Source organism: Corvus hawaiiensis, chromosome Z (assembly GCF_020740725.1).
Source record: "Corvus hawaiiensis isolate bCorHaw1 chromosome Z, bCorHaw1.pri.cur, whole genome shotgun sequence".
Classification (NCBI taxonomy): Eukaryota; Metazoa; Chordata; class Aves; order Passeriformes; family Corvidae; genus Corvus; species Corvus hawaiiensis.
The window spans coordinates 32244530-32257290 of record NC_063255.1 but is presented as its reverse complement, the minus strand read 5'-3'; the positions used below and the strand labels follow the sequence as shown (position 1 = coordinate 32257290).

The window sequence follows — 12761 nt, the reverse complement described above, 5'->3', positions numbered from 1 at the left end:
AGCTGTGTAGATGTGGTGCACTGGGACATGACTTACTGGTGGACTTGGCAGTTTATGGTTGGATTCTAGGATCTTAAGGATCTTTTCCAACCTAAATGACTCTATAACTGAAGTTTAAACAGGATCTGCAAAGACTAAAACTGATAGAAACAGGATTCACAAAGTTCTCTTGCTGACCACAGTAGCCACTGCAGCAAACTGTGGAACTACAATGAAGGGAGCGCAAAACCTCTCAAGTTCCAATTGCCTTTGAAGCCCACGATAAATTTTACATTCTTGACTGCATTCCAAAAATATCCAGTTAGGAGATTCTGTCCACTGACAGAAGTTATATACCTTTCAAACAATGTGATGGTTGTTAGGAAATGTGATACTGAAATTCAGGGACAAACTCAACACTTCAATACAGTCAACGAACAAAATGAGGTGATGAAAGTAAAATCCAAACTCAAGAAAGGAACAGGCTACACACACTGAAAGATTTTGCCAAGAAATCCAAAGTGGTGACGATCTGATTATCTTACTCCTATTAATCCACTTCCTTTTGGATACAAGTGCCAGAAGTTGATTCCTTATTAAGATATAGGAACATTCTGATTGTCTCCATAATGACTGAATTTTAAGTCATACAATAAACAAAAATTCATTTGGACCTGAAAAGTGACAAATCAAATACCCTGACAACCTAGAAACAGAACGGAAGCGGCTACATTATAGTAAGTATATGGGAACATCCACTGTCTCTTCCGTAAGAGCAAATAGGCAGCTTATGCCTTTTACACCAAAGCACATTCTTTTTCTGTACTACTACACACAACACAGCGCAGTTCTGTAAGAGCTACAACTATTTCTTAGCTGTCTGCCCAAGAGCAACCAAGACCACCACTCAAAGGCAAAGCACAATCATAACCAAAGTCTGCAACAGATTTAAGAATTTAAAGAAATTAAGAAATTTTATTTTTATGTCAAATCACCACAAAGAATACTGCACTGATTGGAACATAATTTTCAAACTTGATTAGTTAAAATCTTCCGGTTTATAATTTACCTGAGTCTGCTGCAGAAAGAGCCACAGAAACACAAGGGCCGTGTTGCAGAATTTAAGTCCAGTTTACCGATGAGAACATTGTGAGGAACCTTGAACTTGAACATAATCCCAAAAAAATGAGAAACCAAATGGAAAGCATCCACCTGTGAAATACTTCTTTTCCCCTCTCCTTGTAAGCATTTTTGAATTAAAATCCCTTAAACACAAAGAGCCACCCTCCTCCATGTAACTTTCATAGAGCTTAGAGTTGAGATACTGGAACAAAACCAATATTGATCAAAATTTGTCATGAAAACCAACATATAGGGCAGCATCCTTGAAAGAAGAGGACAGCAAACAAACTGAAAAAGAAATCTTTGCAGTCCTATTTCATTCCACTGTCAATCAACAGTACCAGCGTAGCTTGTTTTCAAGAACTAACTATACCATCTTTGCATCTGGCACATAATCACAATTATGAGGTTAAAGCAGCTTCTTTATAGACTTCTTTTAAGACTAAGACCGACTTAAACTTAACAATGACCTTCAGTATTACTCAGATGGCTCTCAATTTTTTTTTTCTAACTACTTGCAGTGAATATACTTAGATGGTTTTATTGCACCTGGAAGAGAGGATCATCATAGGGAAACTACGAGTAACATTTTGTACTTTGAAATTCAATTGAGTAGTTCCAGTAACATTCATGAGGTCAAAGCATGAACAACAGCCCTAGAAAGTGTTAAAGACAACTAATTAGATCAGAATTCTAAGTCACAGCAGGTGATGGTTGTTCAGAATTACTTTTCACTTTCTTAAGCACATAGGGAAAACCTAACTGTGGTTAACAAAGACCATTCTATTATGTAATGGCAGAACACAACAGACAGAATTTCCAATATAGTCTATGACTATAAAGTACTAAATCATTGTTTGAATGTCAGCCCATGACTACATTGGATGCCTGTTTGCTTGCATCAGCAACCCTAGTTCTTCCTTTTCCATAGAAATATACACTCTACCCTCCCAACACCTTTTAACATCCATTCCCTGCAGCCATACTTCTGCTGGAAAAGACATGAAGCTTACTGGTAAAAAAAGCAACTATGCTTTATTCCACCTCAAAAATTTGTTGCAGTTCACAATAGATGGACCATTAAGTATTTCTAGACAAACATCTATCCATTTTCAATCTCTTTACGATCTGGCCTTTCTGTTTTACTTTCCCAATCTCATATTATGAATGACAGTATATCTGCTTTGAGCTAATGCATCCACATAGGCAACCTGAATATTCTCACTCCTTCTTTGAACACCTGAACTTCACTAATACCCACAGCAGAGTTGTGTGGGTGTTCTCTATGCTCAATTATCATTACCCCCTCAATTAACAGCCATCTTGGCTTAGTATAGCACTACATACTAAGCACACAGTGTTTAGAATGATACTGATGCTTATGACACAGCATTACCTTGATAACTGACTGGAATGAAAGCAGAGATGATGTGATCTGCCAACACCGTATGACTTAATGGTTGCTTAGTTTCTCTCCGGTTTTTTCTTTTATTCTCACTTGTCATATGAAAACTCTAATTAATTACAATTTACTTACTGTTTCCAACCTCAGGTTTGTAAGGGCAGTCTGTCTAGATTTCTCTCTTTACAAATATAGTTGTGCAACAAAGGGAAAGGCTGATGAAATGGACAATAGAAAATGCCCTTAAGCTTGTGATTGTTGATAAAAAGGGAGCATGGGTTATCTAACTTCTTGTTTTTTTCTCCAACATTAGGACAGTCAGTCCACAATTTTGCATTACACTTATATCACGTGTATGACTGAAACCTTTTTTGTGCTGAAGGCTCTGAATAAATTGGCTTTTCTTTTTGTATTTCAGATCTTGAATAACCTCTGGAAGTGTTGCTAGGGCACACTTTCAAGTGGTGTGTGAATTCTTAACCAATGGGCTTTGGATATCTCATTAAGGTACATTTTTACCCATTTGCAGTTAACAGGTGGGGTGAGGGGTGGGTGGCATGAGGCTGTGGGTGGGTGTGTGCATTGTTTGCATCACTCTCGCAGGCATTTGGTTTCTGATTTAAACTGCGTTTTGCAGGAGCGTGTCTCATCACTGATTATAGATGGAACCTAGAAAAAGACTAGGTTATCCCTCTTCAGACGGTCTTCTACGAAAAAAAAAAATCCCCAAAAGAATGTATACAGACACTTCCCTGAGTTAAATGACAAGGAAAGAAAAATTTAATGTAGCTCCGAAGACAGAGAGCATTCCCACATTCAACTTATACTGTTGACTTAGGAGTTAAGGTTATATCAAAAGAGAATTAAATATATAGTTGCTCATTAACTTTTTGACAGAAATGAATGTCAGCTTCCAATACACCTATAATCTCTGCTTCTCACTTGTAGAAGAAACATTCACATGACAGGTTTCCAGCCTTATCAGGTAAACACCTTCTAAAAGGCTGCTGGAAATGCTCCCTTCTCCTCCAAAAGAACCAGAAAAATAGAAATAGAAATAGAAATAGAAATATGATACTGTACACTGAAAACTAGCTCCCATTATTCCACCAGTCATGTCAGCTTGTACTGAAAAAGAATTCAGAGCTAATGTAACAGTACCACTGTAAGCAGTCAAAATTAATTCTCAGAAATCAGATTTTTTTACTTAGATTACAGCATTAATTGGTTATTCCATTTTGCCATACTGTACCAAACACACGGCATTCAAACTGTAGTAGGTGTCAAAAGTTTAGTGGTTCCTGTTATTCAGTAATGGAACTAACAGAGCCTGCTACTATAAACATCACTAAAATTGTACTTTAAATTGATACTGTAGTCTGAATGCCGAAACAAAAAGCTCAGAAGAAAAAGTCAGAAATCAAGCTGAACAATTAATTTCCTTCCTTTCCTAAGCTTCCCACACTGAATGGAAGGGGGTGGGGGCAAAAGGTGACAATTTTATGCCATCCCTCAGACAGCCAACAGTTTATTCTGTAACTGCCAAAACTGACAATGTATGTATCAAATCAGTAACTTTTTTCTTGATTAGGGAATTTCATTCTTGCAAAATTTTGGCAATCATATTATTTTCTAACCTGTTTTTCATTTTGAATAAAGGTATTATGTTCAAGATGTCATCTTCCTCAGCCATGAAATACTAGGTTGTACACAATTTGAAGTTGGACTATATAGAAGTATTCATTGTACACAAGGAAAGAGTTAATGTCTTTGCTTTTTCTTTTTTGTAAACCATCATAGAATTGCAGGTAAGGCAGCAGTGAAAAGTTTTTTTGTTGCCTAAGGGAAAACACAAACTACTGTATTCACTGATGTATGCTACGACCATGAAATTTTAACCCTGAAGAAATAACACTTCTCTACTAAACACAGTAGACAAAGATCTGTGACCAGGAATGCTTGCTGAATGGTTCCTACATTGCAAGTTCCCTTTTTCTCTCCCGTGCATTGCTCAATTTCTCAAGTCTGGCAACTTGCCCTGAAACCAAGACTGTAAAACATCCCTGTGATTTTTTTTAAATGGTACAGCAACAGCAAAAACATTGCAGTTACCAGAAAGCAAAATGCTAAAAAACCCCCCAAAAACCAAAACCCCAACCCCCCCCACAAACAAACAAAACCAAAAAAACAACCAAACCAAACAACCAAACAAAAACAAAACAAACAAAAAACACCAAACCAAAACAACCCCCACCCAAAACTAAACAAACAAACAAAAACCACCTCAGCCTTATGTTCTTGTTTTTCTCCATACAGGAAAACACACAATTTAAAATTAACTATCACATCACTTGTTACCTTTTCCCAGGTAAACAGTGACAGGACAAGAAGAAATGGCCTCAAGATGCGCCAGGTAAGTTTTAGATTAAATATTAGGTAAAAAATTTTCATGGAAAGCATTGGAGAGCATTTGAACAGACTGCCTAGCAAAACGGTAGAGACATCATCCCGGAAGTGTTCAAAAAAGTGCAGATATAGCACTTGGAGACATAATGGGTTGTGGTGAACACAGTGGTGGTGCTAGGTTGATGGCTAGACTTGATCTTAAAGGTCTTTCCCAACTTTAACAATTCTATGATTCTACAATTTTCTGAGTACTTCTATGAACAGTGGTTAGATGGGCTGTACAAGGCCTACACTAACCTCTACCAGCCCTCCTAAACACCATTTCACAAAGCAAAACTTCCAACACATTACATTTTAGATTGTTTTTATGTATTTCCCCTACTAGACTGGCTCCTTTACGTGGTTCAAGATACCAAGAGCTTGTACAAGTGGTGACTGTTATCCCAGATGGCATCAGAGGCAAAGAGCAACCATGTTTAGCAACAAGAAAATAATGCAGCTCATTATCACATTTGAGATAATCCAATTATCACTTCTCATGGCACTTCTCAAAGGATGATGGGAAAGCTGTATTCTAGAGTCATGCAAGTATGATGCCCACATCTTTAATCTACTAATGAATGTATTTCTAAAAGGAGGTTGTAGTCAGGTGAGGGTCAGTCTCTTCTCCCACTTAGCAAGGGACAGGACAAGAGGAAATGGCCTCAAGTTGCACATGGGGAAATTTAGATTGGTATTATGAAAAATTTCTTCACCACCAGGGCTGTCAAGCATTAGAACAGACTGCCCAGGGAAGCAATTGAGTTACTATCCCTGGAGGTGTTTAGAAGAGGTGTAGATGTGGAGCTTAGGGACATGGTTTAGTGTGGACTTGGTAGACTTAACTTGATCTTAAGTCTTTTCCAAGCTGAACAATTCCATGTATACAAATGCACAGACTGGAGTGTTCCTACAAGCCAGACTATAAATGAAGGACTGGCTGATAGACACTTGGAAAATTAGACTACTGATAATGTTTACTCACATATAAAGAACAGTTGGCAAAGTATAGGATTACTTTTCTGATTAAAAAACTTGAGTTCAAGTATCACAATTGTGGCTTTTAGTATTCTTCATGAAAAGGGACGTGGTCTATAAAAATGTATACAAAAAGCTGATTATACATATTTCTTAAACAGAACAAAAACAGTTTAGTTCTTGTTTACATGGATACATGAAAAAGGAGATGGAATGACATCAGCAATAAACTGAAATTTGACCTGATGCTTTTCCAACCTCAGTCACATAAGCAAGTTACTAGATTACTCAGCTTTTTTTTTTCACACCTACTAAGCTTTTACATCTGCCAAATTGGTGGGAGACATAAAAATAAAATATTTATTCCTCTAACTCCATATGACAGTTATAGAAGCTGCTGCTCCACTTTCAATCAGCTCAAATGCTATTATAACAAACAGTTCTCAATTTGTTATTCTCCACATTTAACAGCCAAGACTTCAATATTCCTTAGAAGAAAACCCAAAAAATATTTTAGAGAAAAGTAAGACCTTGTATCCAGCCGTTCACTTGTAATTCCATACAATTCTTTGAGAAGTTCATTTATATTAAGTGCTTTACACGCAGCAGAAGCCAAGAGAGTTCTAAAGCTTTCTTAGAGATCGTGTTTTTTATTCACCAGTCAGTCAATATATCCTCATCAATGTACCCTCACTTTGCCGGCAGCCCTAGTAGACAAAACACTCTAAAGCATTCCAGACTCCACACAGCTGGCCAGACAGCAGAATCCATGCTGATAGGTTTCCTGGCCAAGTCAAAACATAAACAGCAGCAGAGTACCCCATCTTTGTCTCAGGCAGCATTCTGCCTGTGTGTCCCTGCAATTCAAAGAGTGATGTAGACAAGCCAGTAAGTACTAGAGCATTTCACAGCTGTAGGCCTTCCCCAGATGCTCAGAATGGGCTTTGGTGGCTGGAAAAAAATGGTTTTACGGGAAACAAGAACTAACAGTAAAATCATAACTATTTTTTCCCCCGAATTAGTCAGGCTGAAAATGGAAATTAAGAAAAGCACATAGATCATTCTCTGAACAAATTAGTCAAAAACCACACTAGCATCTACATGTGAGACTGTGCTCTTCAGATTCTAAAGCAAGATGTTCCTCATTCATAGTTCTTGTAAATTCTATTTCCTTCAGGATTGCAGAGAAGTACTAGAATGCCAAGCAATACAAATTACCCAGCAAATAGACTGTGGTTAAAAACCATGCTGAGTAGAAACACAGAAAAAACACTACTTCCTCCCTTAAAACTCAGTAGTTCTGCAGAGCTGACAAAGTAAAAGGAAGCAACGCTTCGCCATTTTTCTTCAAAGATACTGCTTATTATGTTCTTATTTTTATGCAGCTACTTCTCAAAAAAGCTGCTTTTTTAAAAGCTGCTTTCACACTGTGCATTAAAAAAAAAAAATCTCATTCAACACTTGAAAAATGAGAGGTAATTGATGTATAACATTTACTTTAATATTTTCCTTTTAAGTCATTGAAACCTATTTACAAATTCAAAATGTCTTTGCTAAAACTGTGCAGGACAATACAACATAAAAACAAGTAAGTGTAATTTAAATGGTCTAAAATTCAAAATGCTGTCTATAAAGCAAGATCCTAATCCAAAAATGTGCGAATATTTAGACACAATATTGTATTAAGAACTGAAATACAGATTCACAGACAAGCAAAGTAAGTCAAATACCTTCAGCCTCCAATTATCTCCTACTTCTGTTTTGATTCTGTTCAGCCAATTTTCATCAAAGTAAGCTGGATCTCTGAAAGATAAAAAGTGTATTCATTAAAAACAGGTTACAGAAATTGTGAGTACACATTAGTCATTAAGCTCCTGTCTCAGGTTTGAGTTAATTTAAATGACTACCTCTTGTATCTGACACATTGCCTGAATATAGTAGTTCAGAATCCTGTCACTACTCACTTTTCTAAGATCTTGCACCCCATTGACAGCACAGCTTCATTGTGTGCCATGAGCAGCTTATGCTTTTGAGGAAGCTTTTTTGTATTTTGAATGCATTTTGCCAGTTCTCCCTCCATAAGTCCTATATCTTAATTTCTCTTCTGGTGCTGCAGCAATATTTAGTTGCATTTCTTAAAAGTGTTAAGAATTATTCCTTTTTCGCATATGATGGATCCCTACCATTGTACACTGCTTACAACTATACAACTTCTAAAATAAAAGCCCGAAACCAAACAATACATATGCTGTCTTGATACAGTGAGAATAGCTAAAGAGTATCACTGAAGTTTTTATGACTGAGAACACACTTCACTATTCCACATACCAAACACTATCAGTTTTTGCAAATCTCTTTTCATAGTAACCCTACACAAATCTTTTTGTGAACACCCTTCCTCAGAAGTTTTTCTGTCCCCTGCACTTTTGACAAGGCAATCAAGAAAAAGAACAGAGAACTCCTACTGCTTGCAGAGTATACTTCTATTTCTATGAACAACTTCTCCCTCTTCATTTTCCTCCAAGCATCTTCCACAAGCTGCTTCTTCAAGACACCTCCTGAGACTCTCCTGCTGCCAAGCTCAACTAAAAGGCTAACATTTTCTACTAAAAGGCTAACATTTTCTACTCTCAGTTCAGTCAAATTTTCCCTTTATCACACAGAATTTTGAAAATTATATAATCAGAACTAAGGAGGAGGAATGTACTACTTATAACTGGTTTTAAAGGAGTAGGCAAACATAAGGAAAGGCTCATATTTCATCTAACATATAAAGTTAATACAGTCATAGTGAAAAAAAAAACCAAACCTTTCTGTTGTTAGCAAAAGGCTCTTAAGAATCTGTGTTACTGTTTCAGGTGAAGTACACTATTTTCTGGACTTACACTGCTGTATTTGCCACTGATTACTATTACATTTTCTGCTGTACCCTCTACACAGAAGGGTTCTGGACTGAGCTCTTTTTTCAAGGGCAAGATGCTGTGAGATCTTTCAGCAAAACTTCAAGAAAACTCTGCATATGCCTGGAGATTTAAATAACATCCATATCATATATACTGCAAACCAGCAATTACATCAGTACTTTTATTAGAGCACAAACTTTGTAGCCACACTTTGCATCTGATGCACAGTACATGCTGTATTTCATCTTCCACAGTGTCCTCACAATGCATCAAGGTCTGCAAGCTGTACTACAACTACAATACACAGCAATGGAGGAAGATCACAAACAGCAACGTTTCTCTATTGACACACTTCCATTGCTATTTTTACACACTTTGTTACAGACTCTGGTGAAGATTACAGCATATTTCCTTTCCTTTGACATGGCATCTGCAAACATATCTGGAAGAACAGCTTTAATTACTAGTTAAGTTGATGACTCCAAATTACTTCCATTCATAAACAGTACAGTTCTAGCAGAGATGTCAGAATCTTAAATTATGAAACAGAAAAAGCAATGTCTTATCCAGAGTATCATCTGGTTTTGAAACATATACTTTCAAAGAGCTTTCAAATGTCCTCTCTGCCACAAGAAGACAAGTAAACCTAAGAACGACATTGATTCAAGTATACATAAGATCTCTGAGATATAAAGAAAGTTCCCATTCAGCTTTCACATGAAACAAATAGCTCTCCTTGCAAAAAGCCTTACTTAAAACGTCTTCGTTTGGCTAACTTCCACTCAATTACAACAAAATCATCTCGACAGTAATAAAAAGAATGACAGCTCAAATACCATTTCAGGTGTGGTGTTCAAAAAGCACCCTGGTGACTCTCAAGAGGGTCTTCCGGGAATTGCCAACACACAAGTAAGCTTGCTTAACAGACTCACAATTACAAAGGATTTATGCAGCTGAGAGAGAAAGTAGGTATGACCTGTGCTTCCCCATCAAAAAAACCCAATAGCACTTCCTTAGGGATTGTATCTTATAATTTTAAGGGTTGCACTTGGCCACGAACATTTTCAGCTGCTTCAAGACTGCAGTGCCATAATATACCAATCCTTGACATACCATTTTCAAGGTAAAGGTTCTAAGAAGCAACATGGTTAAGTATAAACAACATCCCACAAGCAAAATTATATTTGAACTGACTGGGTAGCTAATATTGCATATCCAGTTTTCAACAATAACAGCACCAATAAGTGCATCAGCTGAGGAACAGTAACAAGATTTCAGAGTTAGGTCCAACTCACTTCACTCTGGAAGCCTTAGTTTCAGCAGAAACTAAGCAGCTTTTCTCAGCTATTACTGTAATAAATGGTACCCATGGACCAGCAACTGTCTTTTACAGTCTTGATGGAAGTCACAGGCTACCTAAACCCTTATATACATGATCAGACATGCTTACGGAAGGTCCTGGAGAAATAAATCTAAACTCAAGGTGGTAGTCTTCTTCCATAGATCCCATTTGGTTTTTTATTTGTATGTATACAAAACTCATGGAAGCATCCAAGGGCCCAGCAGCTGATAAGCACCCCACTTGAAATCAATATTATGTAACAGTAGTCAAAATAGCACCAACAACTCTTTTTAGAGAACCTTCATGCAGGTTACACAATAATTAATAGCACACTGCAAAAACACTTTGCTGGGAATACAACAAGCAGATGAGCAACAGGTTGGGTATCAACACCAATCAAATCTAGAATGATCATCCTTTCCTTAACATAAATAACCTACCATTATAATGTTCTTTCTCTTCAAAAGTTTAATTAAAGTTCATTACTAATACCAACAGCAATGCTCTCTCTATATAACAAATTACTGGAAATAAAAAACTTTTCCACAAGAACTTCTAAACATACTTTTAAAAAGGGGCTACCAGACTGTGGGAACCCAGAGTGCAGAGAGTATTTCTCTGCCTGTTTTGAAGGGTTCTACCCCCCTGGACAACACTGGTTTTGACCTTCGTCCATGGAGAAAATTGCCTACCCTCTGGGAAGAATTAGAATCTACACTGGTGTGAACTAGGTGATAGAATACTATGTAAGATTGTCACAGGGTGAAAAATTTAGAGGTTTTGGGTTTATTAATATAGTAAGTAGATAAAAGCAAAAAACATCAAAATGGAGAATCCTTGTAGTTTCCAGGTTTCTTCCTCCTTCTTCACGTACTCCATTTTCTGCAGTATTGGTAGTATAGAATGATTGGTCACAAAATGCCGCAGTACAGGGTTACGCGGAAGGATAGTTCATTAGGCATTGGTAGAAAAGTAAAAATATTGTACGGTTTTAGTGGCCTTTAAAAAGCCTTGAGCTTTCCTGCATTTTGCCTTTTGTATTTTGCTCTGCTTCATGCTATGCTGTTGGCATGTGAATTACTGATAAGATATAATAAACAACCTGAAGACCAAGAAAATACAGAAGTCCCATTCGTCTCTGACTCCTTGCAAAGACTCTAAAAAGTCTCCCCCATCAGGGGAGACACAATTAAGATTCAGCCTGCGTCACCAGATGTTGGGTCATTCACAGCCCTTGCAGCAAACAAGTCTCCCAACGCTGTATTTTTGGGAACCAGGATTCAATCGAATTCAGAGTTCTTTAACTGCCTTAGGCTATTTCATTCAGAAGCAACAGCATTTTTCTTATAGTGTTTAAAAAAGCATCACCTAAGCAAATATGAAAATGTGTGTCTGAGAATAGAGCAGCTAAACTATCAGAAAATGGACTGGAGCATCATCATTACCATGACATGGCTTGTGCATGAACTAAGTATTCTGAATTCAGTAAGTTCCTGAGCCTAGATCCAAACTTACACAATCTCCAGCACTGGATAACTTTCAGGTTTAGAAAGGTATTTGTGTATCAGTTGATTGCTGCCTACTATCTGAGTAGTACTGCAGATAACTGGGACTGTTCTTCGGAGCACAAGATACTTATGCTTGTTGTTAATGTTCTATCACTTCATGTGATGTTTTCAGCAGTGCTCATTTATACCATCTCCATCTTATTTTGTATGCAAATTTTCCTTTATTTAAGCAATCATCTCTCCACATCACAGATGCCAAGAGACAGAAATACTCTTCTGAAGAAAATCAACCCACAGAGCATGTAGTATAACTCATGATTATTACTCATTTTAACAGTGGTACAGTAAGCTGCTTCAAGAAACGTGTTTACAAAAATTTCCCTCCCCCAGCGATATACAAAGGCATGGCTTTTGTGTTCTGCATGTGTCAAAACATACACAGCGTGTTGCAACGTATAATGTAACAAATGAATAATTCATTGAGAGGGGCACAATGCACAGATGACAAAAGAAAATACAGACCACTTCTTACACTTACCAAGGCCAGTATGACAGAGCAAGAAATAATCAAAACAAGAGGGACACCTGGTATTAAACAGTCTCCAGAGTGGGATGAAAGGCAAATTTTAAAACATAGTATAAAATGGGAAATCATGTTATTCTAGGGATATCAGTGGACAGTGAAAACATCAGTGCACAAGCTACAAAAAAAATAAAAGGATGTGATTCAGAAGCAAGCTATGGCACTTCTACCAGCAAAAGCTACACAATTTTAGGTAAACAGCCTACTCATAAACAATTTAAACATTTTCTTTTGCTTCCACTGTTTACTCCTGGAGTACAACATTCTTTAAAATAATCATCAACACTGATTGTGTACAGGCATTTTATCTTACTGTATTTCATATCAATCCTAGTCAGAGGGATCAATAACTATCACATCTGAATACAAACAAGGAATCTTACAAAATAACACACAAAAGATAAGCTCAAGCATAGGCTGAATTTCTTCCTGCAAGATAATACAGTTAGCACTAGAAAATTACATTCAGTGATACTTTAACCTGAATCTTGAAGACAAA

General features: G+C 37.1%; 1 protein-coding gene across 6 annotated transcripts in view; it reads right to left on the bottom strand.

The window, feature by feature from the left end:
• HOOK3 (hook microtubule tethering protein 3) overlaps positions 1-12761 on the bottom strand; it is an 87402-nt gene that overhangs the window by 55279 nt on the left and 19362 nt on the right. For all 6 annotated transcript variants that reach the window (XM_048291617.1, XM_048291612.1, XM_048291613.1 and 3 more), the window contains exon 3: positions 7657-7729. In XM_048291617.1, coding sequence (XP_048147574.1) covers positions 7657-7729 — 73 coding nt within the window. The remainder of the gene's footprint in view (positions 1-7656; positions 7730-12761) is intronic.